The sequence below is a fragment of the Hypanus sabinus genome, chromosome 20, assembly GCF_030144855.1.
Source record: "Hypanus sabinus isolate sHypSab1 chromosome 20, sHypSab1.hap1, whole genome shotgun sequence".
Classification (NCBI taxonomy): domain Eukaryota; kingdom Metazoa; phylum Chordata; class Chondrichthyes; order Myliobatiformes; family Dasyatidae; genus Hypanus; species Hypanus sabinus.
Window position 1 is genome coordinate 10,459,479 of NC_082725.1, and position 17,264 is coordinate 10,476,742.

The 17,264-nt window shown below is 36.1% G+C and overlaps 1 protein-coding gene across 1 annotated transcript; it reads left to right on the top strand.

Moving 5' to 3' along the window:
• Window positions 1–8,761: 8,761 nt before the first annotated feature.
• On the top strand, window positions 8,762–10,104 carry LOC132378279 (homeobox protein Hox-A13-like). Its single transcript, XM_059945065.1, has 2 exons — window positions 8,762–9,453; window positions 9,852–10,104. The coding sequence occupies exons 1-2, from the start codon at window positions 8,805–8,807 to the stop codon at window positions 10,094–10,096; spliced, it is 894 nt and encodes a 297-aa protein (XP_059801048.1). The 5' UTR covers window positions 8,762–8,804; the 3' UTR covers window positions 10,097–10,104.
• The last annotated feature ends 7,160 nt before the right edge of the window (window positions 10,105–17,264 follow it).

Below are 17,264 nucleotides of genomic sequence, written 5' to 3' on the forward strand. Positions count from 1 at the left end.
ATAAATTACAATAATATTATATATGTGTATTTGTTTGCATTATTTTCTCTTTCTCCAAACTGTGTATGTGTGCGTATAAGTGTATGTATGTGTGTGTATATATATCTATATATATATATATACAGATACACACAAATGTGTGTTAAATTAAATAAGTGCATAGAGAAGATGTACTGAGGTAGTGACAATTTATTCATTGTCCATTCAGAAACGTTGATTTTCTCTTTGATGGTAGCAATGAGAAGAGAGCATATCCTGGCTGAAAGGGGTCCTTAATGGTGAATGTCGCTTTTTTGAGCCATCGCCTTTTGAAGATGTCCTGGATGCTGGTGAAGCATCAAGACCTGAAAGTGGGCTGAAGAGGCACGGGTCCAACAGGCTTTTTCATGGAACTATGGAATTCCCACAGCTTTCACTGGTCAATTTAAGACATACCCCGACAAACAGACACGAAGGTAGCTCAATGCCATTAGTGCAGATAATAATTTACAACCCGCCTTTTGTTGGTATGATGGGGGTGCACAGTGAACAAGTGGGGACAAATTGTGATCAAATTTAGGATATTTTCAATGAAATATTTACAGGCTAAGGTTAACTCACAAAGATTCGGTCAACTGTCAGTTCAGACATGTAAGTCAAATGAAGTCAGCAGTGTAAAATTTTGCAGAAATAGAAGTAGTATATCATTTTAACTAAAATGATCCGCATTCCATTAGCTAGTAGGGGGGAAATATAAAATGTTTGGAGTCGTTATTTCTCCTTTAAGTAGCATTTCGGCTTTAAATGGACTGTAATTCCTGATACAAAGTATCTCCTGTGAAAATAAAATTGAATTTCGGCAAGGAAGATTTAATTTAGATATTATCGGAGTATTACAGTTAAACGTGTTCTCCATACTGCAGAGAACGAACTATGCTTGATATCAAGTTGATTGTCTCTTACATTTGAGGTTCATGAATTAACAAAAAGAAATTATTCGGACTAAAAGCGACAGTAAAGAACAATAGTAAGAGATAATCATTTTTCGATTACATCGTTTTTAAAAATAATTTTACTGGGAAGGTGACGAGATGTCTCTTAGTACTCAGGAAATAACTTGCATGCAGACTGTAGAAAGAAAAAATAATGCAATCGTTTTTCCAAGTTACCTCCATCTCCGAGATGTATAAAAGTCACTGAAGGCCTTCAGAGGCATTTATGAATGATGATCTGTCGGCATTTGTTTCGATGTGTTTATACAGATTGTCGAAGCCCGGCAGCGAGAACATAGTTTGTGTGAATATGTCTCGCCACAACACAAATATCATAAGCAACGACGAACTGCTTTGAAAGAAGTTTTCTTTTCGGAATATATTGTACTTCCGATAGAATTGCCCCGTAAATAATAGCCCGATGGTGAATAAATACTACATGGTGGTTCTCCGAGAATTAATGACTTATTAAGGCGGAACATACGCTTCAATTAAACGACATTCTCTGTATCAAAACAAAAAGAGTTGTGGAAATATCTGAATAACAGACACAAAATACTGGAGGAACCCAACAAGTCAGGCAGCACTTATGGAAGGGAATAAACAGTCGACATTTCGGGTCAAGACCCTTCACCGGAAATATCTGTACTGATTTTGCAGTCATACGTATATAATAATAACCAAAAATAAATATTAGATATGGTCATTTAAAGAAATAACTCAAGGGTAAATAATTCCGGAACATAAAAAAGCAGCCTTCAACATTGCTTACCAACATCTACAGCAAATGAAGTTAAGAAACATATAGTTACTCAGACTATTAAATTAAATTTATGCAACCGAGATACAATAGAATGTAATAGAAACAATGTTAATGCAAGCACACCAAGAATAAATGTCTTATAAATGCCTGTGAAAATATGTTCACGTCCCGGAGTGCCGGCTTTAAGTTTAATTTAGCGTTATACTTAATAAATGTATATAATGTTTATTTAACATAGTGTGGACATCAATTACATTAAATAATATTTAATATTCAAATATTGTTATTAAATATTGTTGTTTCTCTGTTTTCTCGTTGTTCTTATATATTTAATTCAACTGATATATAGGTCTTGTCGTATCGTCAATTTAAAAGAAATTTAAATTTTCTATAATCTTTAAATCATTAAGTTTATTATTGGTGTAGACTTAATGAGCGAATAGTTGTTTGCAGAAATGTGAGAGCGGGATTCGGTACTTCAAAGTCACGTAAACGTTGGTTGCATATGAACAGTATATACATTGTACATATAAATGTTTCCTCCTCCTGGCGATATATACATTTAAATGTTGTCATGTAAGTTTATAAACATTGAATTGGTGATGAAGACTTTTTATGTAAGAATAAATCATAATAATTAATAATAAATATAAGAGCCGAAATAGTTGAATCGAATGATTGGGTGTTATTTATTCACAGCTTGGAGTGACCAGTCATCTTAACTTGCCCACCCAGGAGCTCAGCGTAGTTAGAAGAATCCGTATTATATTAAATACCAAAATGCCAACTTCGACAGTGATCTCGAGGAAACCACCTTTCTAGATTGTGAAATTAAAATAGATTTGAAATGGTGCACAGTTGGTGTACGTGCGCGCGCGTGTGTGTGTGCACGCGTGCGGGGACCTGTGTGTGTGTGGGGATGGGTAGTGCTTCGAGGGGTTAGGGGCGGTAATGGTGAGGCAATAGGGAAGAACATAAGAGCATGAGAACATAGGTGGCAAAATATAACCTATTTCTTAACTAGCTCCAAATCGTAGCACGTTTAAAATGGGACTTTTTTTTCACATTATGCGACAAGCCAGTTTTTGGATTCGTCATGAGAAAGAGAAAAGGCTCGTTAGCCTCCAGCTAACTGGAACTAATTATGCAGCCATGAATTGCTATGTTGAAGCAGAACTATCACACTAAAATTGTCCTTTTTTTAACGTATGAATGTTTACAACGAGAGTCCAGAAAGGAGAAATGGCATTGTAGCTGGGTTTAGAGCAGAAACTATCCGCAGATCTTTTTTGTGTTTTTTTCCTATAATAAGATATGAATAGAAGACAAAGTATTTAAATTTTAAGAGGAAATTTCCAAATAGAAAAACCCATGTGATTTGTGCGTGCCAAGTTATAAGCTGAAGTAAAATCTTCTTCATTAGAATATATTTACCATAAAGTCGGGATTTGATTATTACAAAATTGCATCTTTTGATTAAAGTTCATTTCTTTAAATATGCCAGTGATAATCACATGGCAATCGTTCCACGAATGGCCGCTATGAAGTACCGGATATGCATTTTGTTCTCTCCAAATGTTCGCGCACTTAACATGTGAATAAGGTCATACTTAATGGCAAATGCAGACGGTGCCCCACAGGTGTGAAGAATCAAATAAAATATATGTTAAAATTCAAAATTGCTATTCATTCCTTATCTGTATTTGTCAATGTAGACGAGTTCCGCCTTGCATTGAACACTGGAAAACCCAATTCGTTTCAAACACATACTCAATGCGTGATAGTGGCCAATATAACACAATTCATATTCAAATTGTTTCCATGTTATTCTACTATAAGCTTGACAACCGAATTAATACAAACATCAATGATATTATGCCTCTCGCGAATAACAATGATTTTCCAATGATAGGTAAAGCATCTGGTAAGTCAATCGTAGCCGCATACTTCATAAATAATGGGTGATATCGACAAACATGAAGTGATGAAAGAAGAGTCATGCTCTATCAGTAATGTATACGCATTTATTGATATGAATGTTATATCGCAGACTGAGCAAGTGCATGACAAATTAACCCGTTCATAGAAAACAAAACATGAATCACTTTGATTGATCTCAGTCAGGCTACCGGATAATATTTCAGGAAAGAAATATGAAACGCTCGGCTATTTTTTTATTGGTAGAGATGCTGTGTTGAGTAAATATCGTATATGCCGTATATGATTCATAAGACATATAATAATTGAAACAACTGCAATTTAATTGATTTAGGAAAATGACTTAAAGACCCAGGTGATAAATAGCACATGCACAGTGGAGTAACGTAATAAATATTTTTAGAAGTTTTAGACATTGCCTTTTTAAAATAATAGTATTAGAAGATACCTTTAGCAGCATCGAATAAAGGATTGCGGTTATTGAAATATAACTAACATGATTTATTATATGACTTTGTGGCAGAAAATCAAAAATCAAATTGTCACCTACTTAACAACTCTTAAATTGTCAGGTGTTATTAGTAAATTTTCGTTGAAGATAAACAAGATGTACCACGCTTATTGCGATTATCTTTTTAAACTCAGTCCCTAGAGAAAGTGAGTATTATTTCCCCTTTAAGGATATTAACCTGGCATTAGTCCTAAAGGAAACTAAACAGCAATTTTGAGAACACGTGCCCCTTTTGACCTCAACATTTTCCAAAAGGAATTCTAGAAAGATTTGAATTAAAGAGAAAGTATATGAGCTACAACTCACAGTGTGGTCTAAAGAATATTTTTATGACATGATACAAATATTTTTAACTCTGTGGTTTTGTGGTGACTTCAAATATAGGAAAAATCTAGCTCTAACAGTAACGCTGTTCTGTATCCACGTAAATACCCTTTTAGTAGATAAATAGGTGAATATGTGGAACAGATACTTCCAAAGTCCTCTTGCTTCAAAGGATTATGTCAGACAAGTGGTCGTAGATGTTTGACGAGAGCAATTTGTAGAATACATTCAGAATTTTTTTTTAAAGTGGAAATCAAAACTGACCTCTCCTGGATCAAGCACATCTTTTTTATGTTGAAAACGGGAAGTCAGTATACCGTGAACTCCCTCCAAAATTTGTAAATAAATCCGTATGTGAAGTAAAAAGCGATTCATCATACCAGTAATGATGGAATATTTTTGACCTGCTTTTTAAAATCGACTTATTAACCAATGCGTTCTACATTCATACAAATTGGTTACTGCTTTGCCCTTACGATGATTTGGTATTCGGGCATACATTATAGCAATTATTCATAATATCATCCCGAAAGGGCAAAGCTAATAGCTCCGGGCTGACAACGCGAGGGAAATAACGAGATCGAAGGCTTATGCGTGGGTGCTTTGCAGCATCATTGAAAGCAGAATTAGCAGGCAATATTTCTTTTAAAAAACAATAAATTGTTATTTTGCAAAGTTCTAACAATAACTACTACAAATCGTGAGCAATTCCGGCATAAAGTCAGAGTTACCTCCCAGGCACAGATGCATCTTAGTCACAGCTATCTCTTAGGCATGTAGTTGCTGCACTTTATCAGGGGTAAAAAAGCTTTCCATTGGTGATGTACGGATCCAAAAATAGTTTGAAACCTTGCCTAGAGGTAGCTCCTGGCAGGGAAAGATGGCCCTCATTACTTGACGCAGTATTCATCGTGGCAGTTCGGCGAGTTCAAAATGCCTCCACCTTTCCAAGCAAAAGTAACTTGGCTGTGGTACACTCTGCTCAAAGCAAGAGGTTGCTTAAACAGCGCATTTAAACCGGATGCAATGCTGTCTAATTTGCAAAGTGACTGCATCTATTTCACATCCTATGCCAACAATGCAGAAACAGGCTGGAAATGAAGACGGCATGGTCAGTGAATTTTTTTTACATTTGGAGGGCTGTGAGCGAAAACAAAAGAAAACAAATAAAACGACAATGAAAAAGTCAATTCTCACGGCTTGCCTTTATAAAAATTCAGACATGGTCGTCAACGCGTGAATGACAGCACTCACATTGGCTAGACTGCAACTTTCAACTTGACCTTGGCCTTTGGCCGTGTCTAACCCTTATGTAAAAGAGCTGCCCATTTGGTCGCTGCCATTTTGTAGTGTAATCTGCAGTGTACCATTTGAATATGCTGCAGATTGTATTTACATCGGGCCCATTCCTTAACATAACACTCTTTCAAAGCGGAAGGCACTGGTGGTCCAGCCTACACTCAAGTGCGCAGTCTAATGTTTGCTTCAATTCAACGTGTATTTTTGGGGGAGGGACGGTCGTCCCTGGATTAAATAATGTTAATTTTTTTTTTAAAAAGGTCGCTGTATCAAACTGTTGTTCGAATGGATTCAGATGGAAGGATATTCCAAAATAGCGCAGTCTTATCCCACTTTGCTCATTTATCTGATAAATGGATATTTATATGGGACAAATCTACAAACTTAAACGTTACTCACCTTCTGTGAATCTGCTGAGATTAGCTGAGCACATAAAGGGTTATTAAGGATTAATTTGGAATATTTATGGGCTAAATTGTGCTGTTTCAAAATATTGCATGATCAGAACAAATTCTGGTAAGGCTGTTGGTTATAATACTGGTTATTAAGGTACATCAACCACATTAAATGCTGATACTAATAAGATCGACCGACTAATAATTATGGGAAGAAGCGACTCTTTGTCTATCAGTGACAGAAACGCTGGGGCACCTATCATCTTCTCACATAATTATCACTGGAGTACAAACTAAACGAGTTCCCACCGAGCAAACTGATGATAGATTTGAAAGAATAATCTCACAAGATCTATTCAGAATTTCCCAGTTTAGCCTGTCTATACTTCACAACAGCGTTATGTCTTTTAAACCCATCTCAATATATTTTACACGGTTATAACCTGGAAAACGTTGCATACTTCGGATTTCAAAAGGAAAGGTAATGTAGAATATTTCTATATACAGCGGAGAGACGATTTTAATTATATTATTTCAGGGCACGGAAATCGACGGATAGGGATTAAATCCAATTTAATTGGAATAATAGCCTCTATTTTACTAACAATGGTCTGCATCAGTGAAGATTCGGCGTCTTTAAATCGTTTAGCTTCCCATTACTTACATTTTTTGAAATAAGATTAAAAGGACAACATTTAGCGACTTCTTTAGCGATTGCCCGATCCCAGTATCAGAAGAACGACAGAAAGAAAGTGAGAAAATGGAAAGAGAATATCAGGCAGGAAAGAAATAGAAAGCGTGGGGAAGGGGTAGGTGGAAATTATAAAGAATAAAAGGCATTTCAATAGTAAAATGATTGTTCTGGGCAGCTGCATCACTTCAGTCTTCAGCTAAAGGAATAAGACCAACTGCTGACTGAAAAAGGATTGACGACGTCGCTTATGACATGAGCTAGACTCCACTTACCACAAGGTCCCATGTACAAAGTAAATGACTAGAATTGAATTAAAATCGTCCTTCGTGACGATTCAGTGCTGCCGAATAGTTCTGGATCCTTCTCCACTCTTCATTTTCACCAGCTACTCTTTTTCATCATGTGATATCTGCCTTTAGCTGGACGTTTTATGGTCAAGCTTTCCATCAAATTTCACCGAGTAAATTCTAAATACTGCAATAATGTAGTTGAATCCATTAAATAAGGCTTTTAGCATCGTATTAGATATTATAAAATAAATTATAGCTATGGATTTTAGTAAATTCAACCATGTGGCAGATATTATTAAATAATTCACAATTCTATCGCTCTTCCGTCTACTTAAATGTGCCAGTTGCCCATAAAACACATTTACTGATATTTTAATGCGAAATCCAGTTCTGTGAACACTGTTCCTACTCAGTGAATGCACATTTAGCAGCCAGCAAGTTACCAGGAAGCGTCTGCATTAGCGGGGGAAGAAATGAGAACTGACATTTGTTTAAAAACTTCAGGAATCGCGGCTGGCTAAAAGCAGGAAAAGAATTAGTCAATATTCTTATCTGGCTTATAAATGTCCTTTGATATTAATATATTTTAAGCTGGCTAGGAATTTCACGACTAACGTTTACAGGTAAATATATTAGTTGTCCAGTGCGGATGGAAAATCAGTAAGATGAGTTCAATTTCCGAATTGATTGTGATTGATTCCAACACACGCCGTTCTGGTATATATGCTGTTTACAAATATGATATCGCGAATGAACAGACGTTGTTTTAAAAAAATATCACTTTTTATCAAACACTCACACCGGAATAATTTTGGACTTTTCTTCGGCATTATTACTATTCGGTTTAACGAGTTATGTCATGAAGCAATATAAAGGTCATACAGATGTTTCCTTTTCACTATAAAGTGCAGCTACTACCGATTTCTTCAAGCCTTATTTTCCTGTTAGCTGAGAACAGTGATTTGATTTGTATATTGTAAGGTAAAGTGCTAACCCATCCTGACAAAATGTTACTACCGGCAGCGGACTTGACAAAAATACTACAGTTTAATTGATAGGAGATACGTATGATAATAGGGATGAACCGTAAATTCATCTACTGGAAAGTAAACTAAACGTTTGGCACGATAGTCAAGAATATACACAGATAATCGATATTTCAAATCCTTTACGTGGCCAACCCCATAAAATGAGAATTATTTATTTTGTGCAAAACAAAAGCAACAGATTTAACGTCGAGCACTTTTGTGTTTATGCAAAATATTGCTTTTATTAGAATGGCCAAGTTTTCCCTGTAAATTCACCTCTATAATTTCCATAAAAACGGTTTATTTTGTGCAGCTTTGGTGTTTTTACATTTTGATACATGGGTTTTATTTCAATTACTTGTTCATGTAAATATCCAAACGTTACTTTATTAGACTAAAGGAACATCTACCTTTTTTATTCTTCAGATGTTTATCATATACTTTGCATATCACGTGGGGAACTCGCAGCCAATAAGGAGGCAGGTTTCGGCGACATTGGCGCGTCAACGCTGCTAAGTCTGAGAGCTTCAGTATCTCTTCTCAGTCTTGGGGGCTTTTAAAACGGCCACTAGTCTCAATGTAGGACGTGATATGACAGCGTCAGTGATACTTCATCCCCGCTGGATCGACACGGTGATGTTCGTCTACGACAATAATTTGGATGAAATTAATAAAAACATGGATGGATTTTCAGGAGGGAACTTCACAGCAAATCAATGCAGGAATCTGATGGCCCATCCAGCATCCTTAGCCCCCAGTTCTGCCTACTCGACAACTGAAGTACCAGCCTCTGGCATTGTTGAACCTGTCAAACAGTGTAGTCCTTGTCCTGCAGCTCAAACTTCCTCCAGTGCGTCTCTTCCTTATGGATACTTTGGGAGCAGTTACTATCCCTGCCGAATGAGCCACCATAGCAGCATTAAGTCCTGTGCGCAGCCCTCCAGCTTGTCTGGTTATCCTGCTGACAAATACATGGACACGTCCGCCGGCGAGGAATTCACCAGCCGAGCTAAGGAGTTTGCTTTCTACCAAGGTTACGCGGGGCCATACCAACCAATGCCCAGCTATCTGGACGTACCTGTGGTCCCCACTATCAGCGCTCCGGGAGAACCGAGACACGAAACGTTATTGCCCATGGAGAGTTACCAGCCCTGGGCAATCACCAATGGGTGGAACGGGCAAGTCTGCTGTTCGAAAGAGCAATCTCAAGCGACCCACCTCTGGAAGTCGAGTCTGCCAGGTAAATATAGATAGAACTTAACACATTCCCCATAGCCGAGCCCCGTCCAATGAAGGGGAAAAACGATCTGTCTGACGTGCAAATACGTACGGGTAACCGAATAACATAAAAATAGACCATAATTAAGAAACGATATTCGCAGTGCCATCAGCACTTGTATTTTAACGTGGTGCCTCAATACGCCTTTGCATGTTTTTAATAATTCCTTTGACCTCTGCACAGATTGCAATAATATTTGCGGGCGTGCCAGTTAATTTATTAAATGCAGTCACAGTAACGTCTCCGTGCAGTGATGTTGAACTTGACTCCAGCGACTCGATCTGCCTTGAAACTTTGGTGTATTTGACGTCGACAGCTAAGCTGCCAGAGATGGTAAAGATGTGCATTTCTCTTCACAGACGTCGTATCGCATCCTTCGGACGCGAGCTCTTTTCGGCGTGGAAGAAAGAAGAGGGTGCCTTACACCAAGGTGCAATTGAAAGAACTTGAACGGGAATATGCTACCAATAAATTCATTACCAAGGACAAGCGAAGGAGAATATCGGCATCAACAAACCTCTCTGAAAGACAAGTCACGATTTGGTTTCAAAACAGACGAGTTAAGGAAAAAAAAGTTCTCAGCAAACTGAAAAGTAACAGCTAGTGCGACAATTCCAAAAAAAATTCTTGGACATATTTTGAAAATTTTAAAACAAATCTGATCTCAGCCTGAAGAAAAAGAAACCACCTCAGCTCACTTTCTCGATGGTAGATTTCTTTCTCTTTTTCTGCCTGAATATTACTTTTCTTAAAACATCCCACAAAGTACAAGAGAGACAGTGTACAAATATCTTGCTAACATAATTTAATATTCGCCAGAAATAAATCAAACCTCTTAATCAAGAATCGAGAGGGTTGCTGTTTTCAAATGTGGGGAACGTTGTATGCACATAGCCTGAAACAGAAAGAATAAGAGTAAAACCTTGTTCCACACAGTTTCTTCGCAAAATGCCATCAGAGCACCTAAAGAAAACTTGCTGAAAAGGTTTAGTTATTAAAAAAAGCTACTAGAGTGCATGTTATTTTTTTTTCCTCAGGTAAGCCATGGGATATATCGTGAAAATGTATAATAAAAGTATGTTTAAGCACTACGTTTTCTTTGGAAGGGATGCGCCGTCTCTAAAGATATTAATGTATAGGTAGATGGAAGAATATATTCTAAATAGGAATGCAAATGGGAATGTGAATGCGTACAATTCTAGCTCTCTACGTTTCTAATAATGTACATACCTAAGAGCACCATTGGCTTTCGTAATAAGTGCAGAGCGTCAGTTTCCACAGAGCTGAAAGACAAATTTTGCAAACTTGGAAATGAACTAAATATGAAGCTTTTTTAATATAAGTCTGCTAGTTATCATACACATCTCACATGGCATTAATCTCTATGCAGGCTTAAGGCGCGCAGCTTTCTTCCTAAAGATGACAACGTTTGCGTGCAATTGTATTTAAAAAAAAATTGCTGGATTGTTATATCTGCATGCTCCCCTCTTGCTTGGTATATATAAACCATTTATAGTTGCAACGTTAAATCACAAATGATAATCATGAAATTAAGATATGTTTTACATTACTATTATGCAACTTTTAATCTGTATAGCCTATTGTCTTTTTAATCATCTACTGAATTACTTGCATTAAAACAAATTATTTCACGAATAAAAGGTCTTCATAAACTACAGTGTTGCATAGTTTTTGTTAAGAAACTTCTAAGATTAAAAAAAAATGTCAAAGGGGCTAATTAGATTTCTTCCTGTTGTGAAGCAAGTTACTCGAAATGCGTGGAAACCATGCGTGCTTTCTGAAAACTAACCGACGAATTTGCTAATCGGTAAATATATCCAACCATTCCTGTTTTAAATGGAAGAATGGCACCGCCAGATAAAGATTCAAGATTTTGATGGAAGCTGTAGACTGGATGTCTAAATTTGTATCAATATATACCAAAAGTTTGAGAACAATAAGTAACTCTTTCCATATTCTGGGTAAAAATATATGCTCTCTTTGCTTTGTACGTGGAGGCAGGGCGATGGGGGTGGGGGAGGAGACTTAAACCTTGACCTTGACGAAAACAGATAGTCTTTGACCTTGACGATTAACTGCTCATGAATAGTCATGAGGCGCATATGTAGAGCAAGTCCGCCATCTACTGTTACATCTGCAGACATTCATTTATATGTGCTTTGAAAGCATGAACAACCAAACATGACTGTATCAATTATAAAGGTGCAGAGAGTGAACTGGGAGCATACAGCGTAGGTCAGTAACTTTAACGAATAGTTATGCATTGTGAGCATAATAGAAAATTTCCGGTAAATTATTTAAAATATTTGATTTTTCAATGGCTATACATGAACTATATTTTGCTTCACCAAAGTTTGCTATTTTACTAATATCCCAGGGGAGGGAATTTAGAATCCATATCAAAATGGGGATTTGTTTGTATAAACAAAACGATCGAGTAAAATTTCTCACTGTTATATTTATAAACTGCATTAAAGAGCTTATAGTGATCGAATTATCTAAGAACAGTCGTCTATAACATGTTAAAGACACTTCTGTTATTCCACCTTTATCCGTATTTAACCGCTCTGGGCAGGAGAACATTTTTAATATATTATATGCATAATATCCGGTCATGTGGAATTTCGCTTCTCATCTTGCGAAATTAAAGGTATTGCTTAGATGCTCCAAGTAAGGAATTTTACGCGACGTTTTAGGAATTTCAAATTGTACGGTCTACATACATTTCAAGTGAAATTGCATGTGATGTTGCGTATTCCGTCTTTCGCCGAGAGTAGTGGAAATGGAAAACTATAACTCGATCTTCATTGAAAATGTTAACTACCGCAACTTTTCATTTTAACACACAGAATTGCAGATAAATCCCACAATCATACAGTGAGTCCGCTATTTTATCGTGGATATTATAGAAAATGGTTCCGTGAAATTATTAATTGTGAGGTAAGCTTACTTCCTTAAGTAACCTATCTACTTTGTTACAATAACATCAAATTAATATTCGACGCATTATCAACCTTAAACTATTAATTTATTTTCTCTAGTGCCTTTTTTTCCTAACGCATCCGAGACAACCATCAGTGTGGTGGGGGGGGGGGGGGGGGCGAGGTTTACAGTTCGCAACATGAAAGCTGATTTGTCAAAATGTCGTGGGATTATAAAATTCTACATTGATCACATGACATAGTCGAACCAATCACAGCATGCTTTTGCAAAACCCAAACGGGCATTTGTAGGAAATTGCTTGAGGAGAGCCACCCACATTGTGGCTCATGAAGGCTGGTTTAATTATTACTGTTCTGTATACATCTTGTGTAAAAATACTGCGAAATATCTGCTTAAGGGAAGAAAACCATAATTAATATTTATTATACATTATTAATAATAAGTAACCACTGTTGTTGTCAAAACAGGTAATGTTTAGAGGAATAACTGACAATTATTTCCAAAGAAATTAATGCCATGCAAGTTTTTATTTCGGCTGTTATATGTTTTGTTGGCCTTAAGTAACAAATAATATCGGCGAAAGCGGTGCAAAATCCTTAAGCAATGTCGCTCGCATTTGTCTAATCATCATTTCTTGTTATTTATGTATTGCTATTTGAAAAAATAGCAAAATTAACTACTTAGTTATCTCAGTGATATCTACAGAGACCAGAAAACATAATAATTTAGAACTGGCACTTCTGTATTCATTTAGCCTTCGGCTGTTAAAAGAGTTCTGTGCCAATGATGGACGTTGAACTGTAGATCCTTACTTAGAATAAATGAACGCATATTTCTAATGACTTCAGTGGCAGCCGTGAACGAATAATTTATTGGGAAAACAATAATGCATTTTGGATTACTGAATGTGTTCAACGGAACCGTTATCAGTAACCTTAACATACTTCTTAGTGAGATGCTCACATATTTTACTTTGAATTCTCAAATATAAAATATCATAGCAATAGAGTGCACAAAGCAAAGCATTAGGAATTATAGTCAATAACGTTTATAACCCTGTATCATTTATAATTAAAACGACGGCATTCGTTCCATGACTAAAGTTATCAGGCATTTCCGAGAACTAAAGACATATTAAGATCAACACAGACAAACTGCTGGAGGAACTCAGCAGGTCAGGCAGCATCTATGGTAATGAAAATTATTGTTTTTGATTTCATTTCACTTGTTTTCATAGATATGCGTATGCATGTATATATCTATATCTATTTATATACGTGCGTATGTATGAATGTATGTATGTATGCATGTGTATATATATATATATATATATATACACATATATTCATCAAATACTACTGTGTCACTTCAGAGCAGAAGTATCAGAGAATGTATTTGTGTTATCATGTTTAATTCCAGTTCCGGGAAATAATTACTTGAAAGTACATAAATTCTTTCTCTCTCTCGCTCTCTCTCTCTCTCTCTCTCTCTCTCTCTCTCTCTCTCTCTCTCTCTCTCTCTCTCTCTCTCTCTCTCTCTCTACACACACGCACATATAGATAGATAGATAAATAAATAGATAGATGGCTAGATAGGTTTTATATATATATGTATAAAACTGTTCACGTCACCGAGTATATGTTCTGCCTGCAGCGTTCTTCCTCATTAATCGTGATATAATAGTTTATTTGATTACTTTTTCTCTTTACACGATTGAAGCCTTGTTATCTATTCTGAAGGAATACAGCATTCCCTGTATGATGCACTTACATGCGCAACTAAATACAAAATGCGTATATTTCCCATTTACTGCTGAGTAGAACTTGCTACCAGACAAATAAACGTATCCAAAACCAACACTCTTAATATTGAGAAATAACGAAAAGTATATTTAATGTTCATATCAAAGGGATATTATATAATATCAAAGGGATATTATAAGTAAAATTACAGCTGAATTCAACGATGAACGTGTTCGGTAAATTGGACTTTTAACTGCCTACTGCTATACACGCAACTTACTGTACGTTGCTTTTCGAAAATTAGGTCAATTTGACTTGAAAATTGTTGAATTAAGTTTACAATTTTTCATCAAATATTACTGTACCACTTCGGTTCAGAAATAAATTTGATTTTCTGTAGGAAATATCAAATTAAACCTTTGTATAACCATGTTTAATTCCAATTCCGTAGAAATCACTTAAATGTATATAAATAATTATTTCCCTATTTTATTCTGATTTATAATAGATTATAAATGCATTTCAAAAATGGGCTAATGTGACTTTGTACATAATATAGGTCCAGCAATGAAATTCTTTGCAATAAGATAACATGGGAACGAAATATTACGTCGACTACGTATCTTGTACACCCCGCAAAACGAAACTGTGCTTCATAAAATACAAAATTATATGATATGCAAGCATTTTACTTTGCGGTTTATGTACCACAGAATAATAGGTGAAAATAATTACAGATGCATACCAGCAAGTAAAATAGCCTTTAATAGATTAGCATAAGTTATGTGGTTTTTCATATGCTCGAGTACATCTGCGGAATTGAAGTTAATAATGATTAAAGTATTACTTTTGACAAATTAAGACAAAGAACATTTCACTTGTAGAGTGTGTATTTTCTAGATAACCAATTTTATGTTTTGGATTTGCAAAGGTTAAGATAACACGCGTTTTATGCTTTATAATTCATTTCAAAGGAAATATGTATTCCACTTCATTAAATATTTTCAGGCGCTGAATTAAAGCGGAGGCTACTTATAAATGCAATCTACTTCCTAGATTTTTTACATGTGTGATTATATCAGTACAATTGTACTTAACAATATCAGTTTGCCCCCTCCAAATGCTGAAAGTGTATTTTGCATAATTTAGAATTTATTTTAAATCGCACCCAACCATTCAATTCATGAGGATTTATTTGCTGAACGTGCATTGAGAGTTTGAATTCAGTTGTATTATTACTCATTCCAACTCACTCCAGCCTTGAATTAAAATAACTTCTGTAGAGCTTTTTAAGCAACAATAATTTGTTGAAAGTATTGATGTTCATTATTTCTGAAAGTAAATCTAATTTGCGGTAGGTTTGTGAGTGGTTTTCCGAGATACTTTCTTACATCGACTTACCAATCAGTCATCTAGTAGTGTGGTGAAGTCCTTCGATGTTTTGTCAAAATAATACACGTAGAAATGTTCCTTTCTGTAACAATTTGTCGAACCATATCTATTATTGTGTAGTCTTATTTATGCTTCTCTATTCGGAATGTGAATAGGCTCTCAATTTGTAAACATGATTTGTTTTTAAATGCTTTACTGGTTACCAGTAAAATGTTCACCTCCCGTCTCCAAACGGGGCAGATAATCAAGTGTAAGCAGATAAAATAAAAATTACAGGAGTAGCTTCATTCGCAGATGCGTGAGGAAATGTTCTTCAAAAACTGAGGCAGTATATATTTGAACTTTCGTATTGAGCTCAAAATATTTACCACGTCTGCAGTCGAGATAAAAAAGCAAACGTATTTAAACGTTTTCAGATCTGTAATCTCCAAAGTAATTTACACTATTTACCAATAAAACATCAGGATAAATGCAGCTGAAATTCGTTTGTTTAACTTTTTTGGAATAACACCGTTCACCTCATCCCTGACGCATGCAGTCACGGACTTGTCCTTTTGTTGATATTTAATTCCAGCATTTCACTTTGGCTTTTTATATTCTTTCAGGCAAAGGAATTGAGACATTTTGCTATTATTGCAGATTTGCTGAGCACATACGCGACGTGTGTGGGTTCTGGACGTTCAACTGGGAGACAATTGCATCACGACTTGGAATATGCTTAACCTACCAAAGATTAGTTGCAATTAGGAGGTTGCCTCGTTTATCTGAGTATACCAACTGGGCAAGGGATTAACATGAGGCTACAGGAAATGTTCTGAACCCATCGCACCTGTGCATTCCAAGCCGGCAGCTATTTATTGAAAGGATAAGAATCGGAACGCTGGAATAATGCATCTGACAATGAACGGAATGGTTACAGATTTACGCCATGCCGAGGCGAATAATGTACTTTTAACGAACGTCGTTCTTAAATTCCGATCTGTGACTACCAGCCAAGTTCAAAGTAAGGAGCTTTCAAGTTCAAATCCGACAGTTCAGGTGAAATTTGCCGTACCTTGCAGATATTACGGTATTCATGAAGGCTCAGATTGGCTTATATACTTCAATTAAAGACGGGGCCATTTAGTAAGTAATATCACTATTTTGTGTAATTCGGGGGGAAATATACTGCCGAAATTCACCGCTCAGCTATCAATAAGTTTTATTCAATCTTCATGTCTCTATGATTCATGAATATTGAAGTCCTAAACATGCTATCGTGTCTAAAAGGTAACTTCAATTTATCAAATTCCCTGTGTGTTGGAGTTAAAACCATCCGGTGAAATTAGCAATGCACGCCAACAACGCGCTTCTTGCAAAAAAAAACAACACGATAATGAATTAATAGTTCAAAATAAATTCTCACATCATAGACTCAATAATTCTCGGGAGCGAAACATTGTGCTTATTTGTAAGGAAAGCGGCAATTTTATGACGGCTAGATCTAATTGTTCAAAAGAGAAGCCTCAATATTAATTAATGATCCATTTATTTTGCCGGGGTGAGCTTAAAATACTGCTGAGGGTTCCCCCCCCACCCCTTGCGTCACTGGATAGGTAGACAATTTGAGCGCTAGGTTTTGAATTTATTGAAAAAAGGATAGATTGTCACAATAATCATGCCATAGTTTTAAAA

Bases quoted from the DNA above. Each gene is read 5' to 3' on its own strand.
- LOC132378279 (XM_059945065.1), top strand. From the start codon at position 8,805: ATGACAGCGTCAGTGATACTTCATCCCCGCTGGATCGACACGGTGATG. The intron at 9,454-9,851 runs GTAAATATAGAT...TTCTCTTCACAG, and splicing joins CTGGAAGTCGAGTCTGCCAG to ACGTCGTATCGCATCCTTCG.